The sequence below is a fragment of the Ursus maritimus genome, unplaced genomic scaffold (genome assembly GCF_017311325.1).
Source record: "Ursus maritimus isolate PB19 unplaced genomic scaffold, ASM1731132v1 scaffold_12, whole genome shotgun sequence".
Classification (NCBI taxonomy): Eukaryota; Metazoa; Chordata; class Mammalia; order Carnivora; family Ursidae; genus Ursus; species Ursus maritimus.
Genome location: NW_024423564.1, coordinates 28,647,716 through 28,661,912, shown reverse-complemented (window position 1 = coordinate 28,661,912; position 14,197 = coordinate 28,647,716). Strand labels below are relative to the sequence as shown.

Below are 14,197 nucleotides of genomic sequence, written 5' to 3'. Positions count from 1 at the left end.
TACGCGGGAGAGTAAATATGAAGGGCACTCATCACACACATAACAAATGACAACGAGGTGAGGATATGTTCATTAGCTGCCTGCAGTAATCATTTCACTATGAGTATGTACATCAAATCACCACGTTTTATGCCTTAAATATATACAATTTTATTTAAAAGTATATAAATTTTTAAAAGAAGAGAAGAAAGCCAGTTCAGAGCAAAGCTAAGTGACATAGATATAGGATAAAAGGAGATGTCAGAGGGTAAGGTGTTCTATTTAGGGGTGAACAAAGGAAGAGTGGGGAAGTTCGTGTAGAGCCTGTAAATTGTTATAAGGAATTTGGCTCTTCTTCTGAGCAGGAANNNNCATCAGAAGATTTTGAGCAGATTAGTAAAATTACCTCATTTACATTTTAACACACACTCCGTTGGAAAAGACAGCAGCCGGAGGAAGAGCAACTGCGAGGCCCGGTGGCTCAGGCTCAGGCGAGTCAGGTGGCTTCAAGGGGTGGTGGAGGAGGTGGCGAGGAATGATGAGCATTTATACATATTGTGAAGGAAGAACAGACAGGACCCATTGCCGACACATCCACCAGGATGTGTGAGAGAAAGAGAGGAGTCAGGGAGAAATAAAAGTGAGTTAACATATGTAAGATGCTTAACAAGGTGCCTGGTAAATAGAAACCAGTGCGGATGCCTGGGTGGCTCAGTCGGTTAAGCATCTGCCTCAGGTCATGATCCCGGGGTCCTGGGATTCAGTCCCATGTCGGGGGCTCCTTGATCAGTGGGGAGCCTGCTTCTCCCTCTGCCTCTCCCCCGACTTGTGCACTTTCTCTGTTTCTCCGACAAGTAAATAAAATCCTTTAAAAAAAAAATAGAAACCAGGGATCAATTGCAGCTATTATTATTGTCATTCTTACCACCTCCTGTTACGCATGTCATGAGAGGTAACGTATAGAACCTGCAAGTAGTTCCTAACATAAGGTGTTCATAAAACTATGACACTCTGAGAGATAGGTCCCAGCAGGAGTTTGTGGCCCCATCCCAAGGTTGGGTGGTGGGAGGTGAGGAAATGTTAAGCCTTGGAGACAAATTAAATGACTTATCCAGGTCCTTGCTAAGGTTGTTGGGTAAGATCAGTAAGTGGCCACGCTCTTTCTCATCCAGGACTTAGAATCTTAGTTATCTTCCGGGGTACTGTTTTTGTAATGTGTACTGTGTATTTTTAATAAAAAACAAATGCATATTTAATGCACAGAATTTAGAAAATATACAGGAAAAAATCTCAACTGTCCAAGAATAATCTCACTCTAATATTTTTCTGAGACATATACTTCTTTTAAAAATTAAAACTGGGGCCACACTACACATACGGCCCGATTCACGTAACAGGACGTTGTTTGTTTGGCAATACGCTTCCGCGGCATCATTTTCAAGGGTTCATAATGGATGAATCACAGTTACGGATCCCCTGTTGTTCAGCACTCAGGCTGAGTCTAATTTTTGGCATTCTAAGCAGCCCTGTGATGAACATCACTAACGGTATCTTTGCTCACAGCTCTCGTCGAGTTCCCAGAAGAGCTTCCAGAAGTGGAGCTGCCAGGTCCAAGTTCTTCCTTAAAGCTTTGGTTGTATGTTGCCACAAACCTGACATTGATCATCCAGGACACACATTTTTACTGAAGACCCCTCTGATCCCCTGCCTCCTCCTCAAGGAATATGATAGAACTATAGACTCTGAAGAACTTCAAGTCCAGTCTTTATTCCCGATTTGAAGCTGTGAAATAGTTTTGCCTCTATTTCCCGATGCCTCCATTTGCCAAATGAAGCTATGGCACTTTCCTCAAGGCGGTGAAAAATAATCTTTGAAAAGATTACGAGCACCCATCCCAAAGCACACATTATTTAAACCAAAGAATTCTTAGAGACCAGGCCCTGTCCTTAAAATTATCCTTCGTCTAGAGAAGCGGGAACAAATCTCCTGTGTCTTCCAAACCCATTTTTTCCTGTTTTATTTTTAATCACATCTGGGACTTTACTGACGTGACAACTGAGGACAAGAAATCAAAGGGCTCAGGACCTAATTGTCGAGGATGGCACACTCCACCCGCTGTCTAGTGTGAGTGAGCATTTTTAGCCAGGAGGCCAGAGGAGAATGCAGAGGGCTCTCTCCTCTCAGCTGCAAGCCCTTGGCCTGGTGTTGAATAATGCATGTGTTGAGCTTTGAGATGGTGGGCTGGGCTGAACCAGCTGACCCAGGGGGGACGCCGCTCACCCTCACCCCAGACAGGGGAAGGTGGTGTTAGGCCGCCTCCAAAGGGGTGCTAGGAGACAGGAGTGGGCAGAAGGGAGGATGAAAGCAGGGGCGGCAGTGTTCTCAGTAACCATGGGAGCAGCCCTTCCTATACCTCACTCCCGGGCCACCCTTGAGCCTGAGACCCGAGCGAGTTGACATCATTGGGCATCCAACTTCTCTGCATCTGGCTGACAAGTAGTCCTCAGAGAGTAAGCCAAATAGCCTCATCATGGTTGAATTGAAGCCATTTACTTGGAAGAAGCAGAACCGGAGTCCGGCACTGGACTTTTCCCTTGTCCAGGTCACATGACCTCCAAGGCCGTGCTGGATAGCAGCGCATCCCCAATACACGGAGAGTCACCCCAGAGCCCCTAAGCCATGAATTTCACAAACCCTGTGCAGATTATGTGAGGCATGGGAAGAAGGCTCCCTAGCCAAAACTCAGAAGTCTCTAGGAAATCTCTTGGTAGATACATTTGGATTCCCCTGGAAAACTTCTGAGCTCACCAAGGCACATGGCTTTCACAGTACTCCAAGGGGACCCACAGTTGCTTTATTTTGGGTGGAGACGACAGAGGCACTCACTTACATGAGGTCACCTCACCCAGGCGGCGCGGCAGTTGGCCTCTCTGACAGCAGAGCTGCCATCCTTTCCTGAAAAGTGCCCAGCATCCTCCCTTTAGGGTTCTCGCACGGACCGTGTTCTGGGGGTAACGCTCCTTGAAGCGCAGCCAGTGGCCCTGAGTGTGACCCGAGGTCCTGTGGAGACCACAGAGACTGCAGAGATCTGAGGAGCCTTGGACACACATGTCATCATGACCTCAGGGATCCACCCCTCAGGCCAGCTGGCTGGATGTCACAAAAATTAATTAAATCATTTAAATTGACTGTTGGGGTGTTAACCCGAGCAGGCACGGACAATTCCTCAGACTTCGAGGGCAGTGGGAGCTAATCTGAGTCATTGTAAGATGGGTCCCGGTGGAATCGAGGACAAGCAGGGAGGTGCAAGTCTGGCCCACTCGCCGCTGAGTCAGAGCAGGCCTCCCCCTGGGGGGGGTCCCTCAGACATGGGTACTCCGTCTCCCCTGTGGGGGCTCACATCCCACAGCAGCTCACCCTCCTGCACAGGAGGGCAAAGTGAGACCTGCCCAGGGATCACCCAGCTGGGGGGGGGACGGCAGCTCTTCCTTTGTCGGTTTTATTCCCATTTCTGAGTAGATGCACTGTTCTTCCTCCATCCCTTTCTCCTCCTTTTCCTTTGCTTTGCTTTCGCTTTTCCCACATCCTACTTGGGAAACAGGAGTTGGCAAAACCCAATTACCCAACAGGTAGATGAACATGGTGCTTATATTCCAGAAAAGTCAGAACCCAAGAATTGTTTGGAAAGAATCCGCTATCGTACCGTATATACATCACAGACACAGAGATACACATCAGGAAAATCATACCGTTGTTTAACTTATTGATATTTCTTTGTGGTCTAGTTTCGTTTTTCGTTTGAATTATAGGAGCGTTCGTGGGAACAAACACCATCATCTTTTCTGAAGTTAGAGCCATTAAAGTCCTACAGGCAAGGGTGGTGAGTTTTGAGAAGCTGAGCTCAGGGCTGGGATGCATGGGAGGTAAGCTTTCAGACCTAAAGCCATGTCCAAGAACTACAATCGTATTAGGGAGCCCTGCTAGATGGGAGCGGTGGGAGGCAGCAGCACAGTGTGGGGTCGAAAGCACGAACTTTGTGGTCACACAGGCTGCGTTCAAAACCCAGCTCTGACATTTACATCCGGAGTGATCTCAGTGAATTATTCAACCTCTCTGAGGATCGATTTTGTCATTCATGAAATAGGTGGTCCTGAGGACTGAATGAGCTCACATGAGTAAGCCACTTGATACATAAGTATTAGTAAATGATAGCTAGTATTTTGCAACATAAATCTTAAAAGCAATTCTGTTTATCTTATTAAGGCTTGCAACAGGCTAAATTATACCTCATTTAAAATGTTTTCTTGTATCATTTTATTTTTTTAAATTTTGTTTTGAGCAAAATAGAAAGATCTTCTATTTAGGAGTGTTAAATAAGCCAAATAAGCTCTTAGATTAAGAACTTAAACCTCAATACAGGTACAATTTATTAATTTGCTCAGTTGATGGAATTATCATCATCATGGAAGCCAATTAAGTTAATACATCAATTTCACCCATAATTTAAACAAAGAAAAAAAAAAGATCTGGAAGAAGTGGAAACACTTTCCTTATCACCTAGGCTCTGTTAATTATCAGTTTAAGTTGACTTAGACCCAAAGTTGGAAAGGATGGGAAGGGAAGGTAGCTGACCCACAATGACAGAGGGGTAGGAAGCTGGGGGAAGGGTTTCCATCTTGGAAATAAAACAAAACAAGAGCTTCCACGGAAGTAAAGATTCACACAGGAAAGGCCTGGAAAACCAAGAGCTAAGTAGAGGGCTCCCACTGTGGTCCTGATCCCCCGATGGTGACTGATAACCCCCATTGTGTCCAGGACTAGTGTTTCCGGGCAGGAAATCCCAGCCCCCACACCAGGATAAGGCCAGCCTGGGAGCAGGTCCTGTGGGGGCATCTCACCACCAGTTCTCCCTCTCCTGAGCGGGGTCAGGTTCAGGATCCCTTTCCCAGGACCTCAGGGGTCCAAGAGGTCAGGGCTGGTGCGGGCTGGTGTGGAATCCAGCCTCATCTGTGTGGATATCAGTGATTAAAGCTGGGCCTGGAGGTGAGAGTGGGGTGCTGGTTGAGGGGAGCAGTGTGAGGCGGGTGAGGGATGAGGAGCAAGAGACTAGATACAAATTTGAAGTTTCACAAGGTGGCTTATGTTTGGAGGACACAGTGAGGTCAAGGGTCAGAGCAGAAAATGATTTGAGGGTTGAGATAGAAAGAATTCTCTTTCCCATATATTTTAATTTTTTTCCTGGTTTTAACTTTACACTTTGGCTAACTTGGTTAACAGCTAAGGACAAAATCAACTTTGAGTTACTTCTGTTTACTGCAGAGATAGCGATAGTGAGCCCTGGGAGGCCCAGCTGGGGCTCTTCTCTTCCTGGGGCCCTGTTGGTATATCCAAGACACATGTTTGGACGAGAGTCCAGATATGCAGGCATTGAAATGCTTGACCTAGGTTCACCTCTGTCTGTGCAGTTTTAAAGATTGAAGATGAGAATTTGAGAGACTTTTTAATGATAAAAGTAATGATGACAACGATAGTAACAAAAGCAGACAGCACTGCTCTAAGTGCTTTCAATATAAGAACTCATTTAATCTTCATAAAAACTCTTTGAGGTAGGAAGTAATATATATGATATAGCATCAGTAATATCATGTACGGCGTATATAGAGACATAGAAACAGAATCACAAGAGTCACATGCGCCACCGACGGAGCCAGCCAGGAGCCCCTCACATCTTAATTTTAAAACAAGAATCAGGGGCACCTGGCTGGCTCCATCGGTGGTGCATGTGACTCTTGATCTCGGGGTTGTGAGTTTGAGCCTCATGTTGGGTGGAGAGACGACTTAAAAATAAAATCTTAAAAACAGAGCAACCTTAAATAACTAAATGAAACAAGAATTGAAATTTGATAACTGCTTTTTAAAAATCACATTGTTTTTTCTGATTATAAAATTTATAGTTGTAGAGAATTTGAAAAAAAAATTTAAAACATTACAAAGAATGGAATTAAAACCGCCTATACTCTTGCCACAGAAATAACTACTATTAACACCTTAATGTATTTTCTTTCAGACTTTTTTCTATGCATAAATATATGTGCTTTACGGATTATTTTGTAACCTGCTGTTTCCCCCTGGCAATGTATCGATAACGTGTTTTTATGCCATGTCGTGTTCCATCACAGCATTTGTGGAATTTATTTAACCCGCCCCCTACCATTGGACCTTTTTTCACTCTTAAAAATAACTCTGTGGTCCCCACAATATCACCACTTCTTAAATATGTATCCTTATCCTGCTAAAACACGGAGGGGGCATTAACGTGACAGTGATCCCAGAAGTTCTGAGTTTCAACGGAAAGTTCTGAGGAGTCTGATAGGCCGTCTACGTGCAGCTTTCAGGCCTCCGTCGCTTGCGAGGAGCACTGACCTTGACCCAGGCTGAGGCAGCACGGAGTTGTTGTCTATGCAGCCAGAGAATATTTGGGGAGGCACCAACTGTCTGCCAGTCACTATTTCAGGAGTAGGGTTTGCAACCTGCAGAGCGTTCTTGGAGCTTTTACAGAGCTTTACAGAGCGCGGCAAAGAGCCTGGGCTCTGGGAGCCAGATCGTTGGCTCTGGCCCCACGAAGTCTAGCTGTATGACTCTGGGCAGGTAATTGTACCACTCTGAACCTCGGCCTCCTCATCTGCGAAGTGAGGATAATAGTACCCGTCTGGTGCATTGTTAAGAAGGTTCCATGAGATGATACTGAAAAGATTCCCCCACAAGGCCTGATGCACACCGAGTGCCTACCTGGCATTATTAGTTCGAACCCGGCTCTTTTGCTTTTAGGGAAGATTCGACCATCTGACGCTCCACTGCCGGCTCTAATAGTTCCAAGCCTCTGTTTCCGCACTTCAAACTTCCTTCTCCTCTCCTCCCACCAGCAGCCTAACTGAGGCAACAGGCTGCCCCCTTATCGCTTGAGTGGTGCGCCCTGTCAGGGAAGAAAGAAACCGAGGTTGACAGAAGAGCACAGAGCTTAGCAGTTGGCCTTCCAACCCGTAGTAGATACTTGACTGGTCTTGAAACTTGGAGTCCACAACACACAATTGCTTCAGTTTACTCTGGACAAAGAGATTTCCTCAGCGACAGAAAACCCCGTGCCTCACAGTCCTTGGAGTTCAGTTTACATTTGAAACTCTAAACCCTCCAGTTACCCGTCTACAAACAGTATCTGCCGTGACCCACACAACGACCGCATCACTAAGGCTAAGTGAGAACAGCGGGAGGAGCGCAGGCGGCCTCACGGCCATCGGGGCGTTTTCAGTCTCTTGTGCGGTCGGGAGCTACACGAGGATCCAGGACTGCAAAGCAGGGGGGCACTGGGGCCAACGTTACGGTGCAGTGTTCCCTCTCTCCCCCTGCAAAATATCAGCAGCTTTCTCCCTGCAAAATGCTCCTTCTCATTTCTTGACAGGGCTTCGAGACTAATCTCCCCTTCCACTGTAACGGGTATTACTTGCACGGCAAGCTTCGGCCCACTGCTAGAGCTGCCGTGGGGATCTGCAAGGTGCTGCTGGGGGCATGCCAAGCTCTAGCATGAAATCACGAGGGACCTCAAATTCGCTTAAAATCTTCCCAGCTATTTATCCTCAGTCTTTTAAAAATGCTGCAAACTGTGGGAAAATAAAAGAGGCTCTCTGTAATCCCTGAACATGACGATTGGGCAGGAAATGTGACTTTGGGGGAACCAAATTGAGGCGTAATCGAAGAGGCAGCACGATCTAACAGGTGAAGGATCAGAGCAGATTTTCTGTTCCTTCATCCGCCACCAGCAGGGTTCTAGAGCTGGCTGGACGCTTCATTTGTCGATGCTTTAGTTGTCTTTTTTGTAAAATGAGAATCACACTACCCAGTACTAAGGTCCTGTACAAGGTTCTATGAAATATTTTTTTAATGTGTTTTTGCACATTTGTCAGAATTGAGAAAGCTGATAAATACATTTAATAATAATATGGGATGGGCAAAGAACACAGACAATTCATAATAAAAAACACATGTCACTAATGAACATTTTCAAAAATCAACCTTACTAATAATTTTGACTTATCCAAACAGTACATCTTTTTTAGAAAGTTTATGCTAAAGAGGTTTTAAAAAGAGTCTGATGGAGAGTTGAGATGATCTTGCTTGCTTGGAAGGTCATGGAGGTACAGGTAAGCCTCTGAGTCAAGAGTGGTCTAAGCAGGCAGGGACCTGATGTCCCACAGCCTGCCCAGCCCGGTGCTTCACGGATCCTCCCCGGTTCTGTTGGCCTGGAGCCCCGGTCCTTTCCACTATCATCACTGCTTCGTCAGCCACTCACCTGACCTTCAGGCCATTCATTTTGGGGATGCTGGCCAAGCCCTGATCCATTCAGCAGAACTCCATCCTGGGATTTTGTCCGAATTATCAGGAAAGTGAGGTTTCTTTCTGCTGGCGGTAATAGCTGTAAGAAAACAGCAGAAAGTAGGGGCGCCTGGGTAGCTCAGTCGTGAAGCATCTGCCTTCGGCTCAGGTCATGATTCCAGGGTCCTTGGATCGAGCCCCGCTTCGGGCTCCCTGCTCAGCAGGTAGCCTGCTTCTCCCTCTCCCACTCCCCCTGGTGGTGTTCCCTCTCTCGCTGTGTCTATCTCTGTCAAATAAATAAAAGCCTAAAAAAAAAAAAGGAAAGAAAGAAAACAGCAGAAAATAGAATGGTGGCTGCCAGGAGCCAGGGGTGGGGTTGAGGGTAGGGGTGGGGGCAGGAAATAAAGAGTTGTTGTTTTATGAGTATAGAGTTCCCATTTTGCAAGATGACAAAGTTCGGGAGATCTGTTGCACAGCTGAATACTTACTACGTGAATACACGCTACTAAATTGTACAATTAAAATGATGACGATGGCAAATTTCATGTATTTTAACCGCAATTAAAAACTTCGTTAGTTAAAAAGGAAGAAAAAGAAAAGAAAAGGAAGGAAGGGAAGGAAGGAGGGAGGGAGGGAGGGAGGAAGGAAGGAAGGAAGAAGGGAGGGAGGGAGGGAGGGAGGGAGGGAGGGAGGGAGGGAGGGAGGGAGGGAGGGAGGGAGGGAGGGAGGGAGGGAGGGAGGGAGGGAGGGAGGGAGGGAGGGAGGGAGGGAGGGAGGGAGGGAGGGAGGAAGGGAGGGAGGGAGGGAGGGAAGGAAGGAAGGAGGGAGGGAGGGAGGGAGGGAGGGAGGGAGGGAGGGAGGGAGGGAGGAAGGAAGGAAGGAAAAGTAAACAGAGGGGCCAGGAGGTCCTGTGCCCCATGAAGAGGGCCTAACTAAAAACAGAGCCAATACAGGGAAAGCGAAGCTGGGAAATTGAGTCCTGATAACTTTATATGAGCTCCTGAAACCAGTCATGCCTGAAGCTGGTCCTGTCCATGGACTTTTTATGTCATTATTTCAGAAGTAATACATGCACAAGGTTTCAAAAATCAAATCATATTTACAAGGTTTATAAACAACAGCTACAGAAGTCCCCTGCCTGCTCCTTCCCATCTCCTTTATCATCTTCTTAAGTGTTATCTGCTTTTTACGGCATTTATTTCCATATTTCTAACCAGTAGGGTTATATTGCTACCTCCCAGGTCAATACTTTCACATATGACCTACTGACTTCTTGCCCAGAAGGTGAGGGTTTAGCACTGCTGCTCATTATTCTTCATCCTGCTTCTTCCTCCAAAACAGATACCTTTTTAAATATTTTATCTGAGAGAGAGAGAGCAGAGTAAGAGAGCACGGGGTGAGGGGGGGAGATGGAGAAGAAGCAGACTCCCCGCTGAGCAGGGAACCCCATGCGGGTGCAGGGCTCATCTGATCCCAGGGTCCTGGGATCCTGACTGGGGCCCAAGTTAGGCGCTTAACCAACTGAGCCACCCAGGTGCCCCAAAATAGATGTTTTTAAAGTTTTGGTTAAATCACTAGTTTAACGCTATGAAATGTCACGTGATCACACTTCCTTTTTTCACTGTTCTTTTATAGATAATACTTTCCTTCCTTTTATCTGTTGCTCATTTGTCACTATCATAATTTCTTCCTACAGTCACAAAAGCGTTATAAGACCCTCTGATTTCAACCTCCTTTTTCAGTTAAACGTCTGATATTCTTTCAGTCCCTTTTGTTCCTGCAGAACTTCCATCCTGGAGACTTCCATCTGCCTGTTTCAGGCTGCACGAGTTAACTTCCAGGCCTGCTGTGAGACTTCCTTGACTTTCTTTTCAGCACTCCCTGTGGTAGACGCTGCAACCTGTCCCTCAGAACTGATCCTTCTTCCTAAGCACAAAGCTAGAAGATTAGTTTATCAGTTTTAGCTGATGGGATGTGAGCAGAAATGCCGCTCACCACTTACAGACCTGATCCGTAAACCCTCTAGAGAGATCCTCTTTCTCTTCCTGGCTGACGTTGGAAGCTACCCGCTAAAGATGGCAGAGTCTGTCTGCTGAGCCCAGGATAACTTTGTGGAGCACTCATCCCGCTCTGCCATCTTTTATCACTGATTGCATTTTATGAACAATAGATCGTTTTCCTTATTAGCCCTTTTCATGGCATCTGTTTCTCATTTTAATAATGCAACATCATCTGTTACCTCTTTGAGGGCATTGAAGGATTTCTGTTGTTTTGTTGTTTTTAGTTTCCTTTTGCTTTCTGCACTGTCTCTTTCCTCCAGGTTCTTTTTGCCACCTATCGGCTTTCATAACTTTGAGTTTTTCCCCAAGTATATGAGTATCATCCTTGACTTTCTGACCATATTTCGGAGTGAGGCACTAAAAAGCTGATTACAAGCTATGTGGCCACAGGTGAGGTACATTGGTAATCTGCATGCAAGCGATAAGGCACCTGGCTGGCCCTTTTAGCTGTGAACCCCCAAATCTCAGTATGGTAGGTTTTTTTCTCTTGGGCTGGCCAATCTCCCTAGAGGTGAATTTCCTGGGTCTCCATAAGCCCAAGGGCAGGAGTTCTGTGAGCTGAGCTGGGGGGGAAGGGCTGGAGGTCTCACCATTCTGAATATGGAATTCCCCCTGTTTTCAGAAGATTGTCCCCACCTTTTGCATTTTCAGGGGCCTCCTCTCCCCCTTGCCATATCAAGTGTCTCAGGGACTGGCACGTTTCTGGTTAATCCACCACAGTAAACTTTCGGTCCTCTCCGAAGCCTGGGGAGCAGCGGGAACCGCCTCATATACACCGTGAGACCACGTCTCTGTTTTCAGCCCCCACCTCCCCCTCGACCCTCAGAGGCCCCGCATTGCCAGTTCCGGAGCCTTACCCGGGTTCTGTGGTGTGAATGGGCTCGATCCTCTTTTGAATCGTTTTGTAATGAGTATTGGGACACACCACCCTGACGCTCCTTTTTGGGCTGATGCTTTCATTTCCTTGCGCTGGGATTCCGGTTGATGAAGGCTTGCAGCTGGTTTCCTTCCCGGGATCGCCCTTGATGAAGGGACTCGCCTCACCCAGAGGCGTCTCCCTTCCAGGGTCAGCCACATCCAAGGCTGGTCCGCGGAGGTGTACAAAGGCCTGATGCCCTGGCCTCCACGTGGGACCCCTCTGAAGAGCTTCCTGTGAGGTCAGCTGAGACCGCTGAGCCTGACTGCCCCCCCACCCCGCTTCTGCCGCTCTCATGCAGGCGGGGCTCCCAGAAAACTCTATTTCCTCCCTGTCTCAGGGTCTGTTTCACGGGGAACCCAATCTAAGACACCCCCAGCTCTCTTGTGCTTTCATCTGATTTTCATATTCTAAGAAGTTCTTGGCATTTCTCATTTGCTATTGTCTCCTCTTTTCTGTTTATATCTATTTTTTTCTCCTCTGCTCTCATTCTGGTGATATTTTTACAAGGCATCTGGGATGAACACGTGTATTCAATCTATGTTTAACCAGAAGTGTGAAAACATATTCATAACACCATGGAATATATAAACCCCGCTTCCTATAGGTCATGTGAAAATTATTAAAATTAACTCCATTTTTTTGAGAACCATTTGAGGTGGGATGTTAAGAAATGAGAAACCACAGGGTAAATATGACAGATCCAGATCATCAGTGAAAAAGCTAGAGAGTAGCCCCCATGCTTTCCTGACATACCCGTACCCCACCTCTAGACTCTGCTCCCCTCCCCTTCCGGGAAGAGGCCACTAAATCCACACCAGGTGTGAGGAGCATTCTCTTTCCTCTTCAGGCCTTTGCATGTGTTGTTTTCCCGGCCAGGAATGCCCTTCCCTCATCTCATCTGGCCAAATCCTCCTAATCTTGTGGAATCCAGCAGAGAACACCATCAAGCCCCACACCCAGCATCAGGTCAGGTACCTCCCTTGCGTATCCAAAGCACCCCACATCTCCCTTCATAATATCCCTTAAGCACCAGGATTATCATTGCTTGTGACTCTGAGCCCCCTGAGCATAGGGACTGAGCATTTCTCATCTTTTTAGAGCTAGCACTTCTCACAGTACCCGACATGTAGACACACAATCGTGTGTGTGGAATAAATGAGTAAAGAATGGATCAATGATTCAAACAGGCTTTCCCTGGGAGTCAGTCATAGAGGAGTAAGCCTCATGCTTGGAGAGAAAAGAAGACTTGGACTCCACGCAAGCCCTTACCTACACCTTGATGAAGCAGAGCCTAGAGACACTAGAGCAAAGGAATCAGTATAACCCAGTGCTGACTGGTCTGGGTTGGCAGAAATGGGGGGAGGGGGGGAGTCAGACTAGCTATTTTGGAGTACTGATCCAAAAAAAAGGTAGAAAAGGGGAGACCACACATAAAAATCATTATTACCAACCTGACATTGCAAAAACTTACAAAAAGGAACCTCGCTAAGAGCCTGTAATATCAACAACAGCATTACTACTAACACTTATATTTCAGGAATTTCTTCAAAATCTGTCCGTTTTATCTCATTTTATCATCACTATAGTCTTAGGAGAGGGGTTCTTATTTATACTCTAGTATAGATGAGGAAGCCGAGGCACAGAAAACTTGCCCCAGGCCATTAGCTGGGAAGTGAGAGTGCCAGGATCTGAATCCAGACAGTCTCTTAACCTCAGGACAATAGCTCCCCTCCTCCCATTTCCAGATCTCACCAACTCAATGCCTACCCCAAGCTGACAGGAGATCCACCCTTTCAGATACAACAGCAGTATTTCCGCCTAGGCAGCATTCCCAGCTGTGTTCAGTGCCCTAGCCCATGCGTCACGGAATTTAGGTGAAGAGAGCTGGGAAGGAGGACTCAGTGGGAGGGTGCCTTTACCCTCATCCCTCAAGGAATGAATTGGGAGAAAGAATCAGTCCAGAGGAAAAGGGAGAGGAAAAGCATCTCTGGAGGGCAGGCCTCACTGCAGGGCTGTCCCCTCCAGGCCTGGCTGCAGGGACTTGGTGGTCTGCTCTCAGATGATGGGCTTGGGTTTGTGGACCCAGGAAGAAGGGGCCAATAGCAGCAGGGAGCAAGTCAGAGCCAGTGACTCACCCCACACGGGGCCAGAGGTCCAGGAACACATCACAAGATGCTGAGACACGTCTCAAACACTTGCCAGCTGAGTCCATCTGGAACATGAGTTCTGAGCATGAAGGAGTGGGGAGACGAGGGGAGGAGCCCTAACCCTGCGGGTCACTGACAGCTGACTCAGAGCTGACTTCCAAGGCCAAGCGGGATGGCCCGGCCCGTCGCGGACCGTCCCCAAAGTGCCGTGAGAGGTCATGAGAGCCGCCAGGCTGCACCTCCAGATAGTTTCCCAAGGAGGGAGGGAAAGCAGCCCCCCCGACGGCCAGCGGCTGCGTACCCTCCCCCTTACATCTCCCTGCCCTGTCAGGGCCCTCTGTGTTCTCAGGACGGCCACCCCTAAACGTGGGCGGCATAAGAAAGGAACCGCCACCAAAAATCCCCGGGGGCCGGCTTGTTGCCCTTCCTCTGAATCCTTTCAAAGGATTGAAAGCGAGGCCATGAAATCGTTCCCACTGGCCTAAGCAGAACTTTCACACTTGTAATTATTGAATCTGTGAGGTGGAATTATTTAGTTCATGCCTGTCTTTCCCACCAGGCCATTTCCCCAGGGGCGGTTTAGCCTTGTTCACCAGCGCCTGGGAGCGTGCCCAGTACACAGTTGGTGCTCAATACGTGTTGGGTAAGTGATGAACTGTGCACGGATTGATTCCAGCCCCTAGAGGTTGGTACGAGCACAGCCCCCCCCCCCCCCCCCCCCCCCC

General features: G+C 47.5%; 1 protein-coding gene across 2 annotated transcripts in view; it reads right to left on the bottom strand.

The window, feature by feature from the left end:
- Positions 1–5,931: 5,931 nt before the first annotated feature.
- TGFBR3 (transforming growth factor beta receptor 3) overlaps positions 5,932–14,197 on the bottom strand; it is a 220,594-nt gene continuing 212,328 nt past the window's right edge. The window contains exons 17-18 of one of the 2 annotated variants that reach the window (XM_040627044.1): positions 8,324–8,446; positions 5,935–6,952 (exon numbers count right to left, since the gene is read on the bottom strand). In XM_040627044.1, the coding sequence (XP_040482978.1) occupies positions 8,340–8,446 (107 nt within the window). In that variant the 3' untranslated portion in view covers positions 5,935–6,952; positions 8,324–8,339. Of the gene's footprint in view, positions 8,447–14,197 lie in introns of both variants that reach the window. The other variant, XM_040627043.1, reaches the window with a different exon arrangement.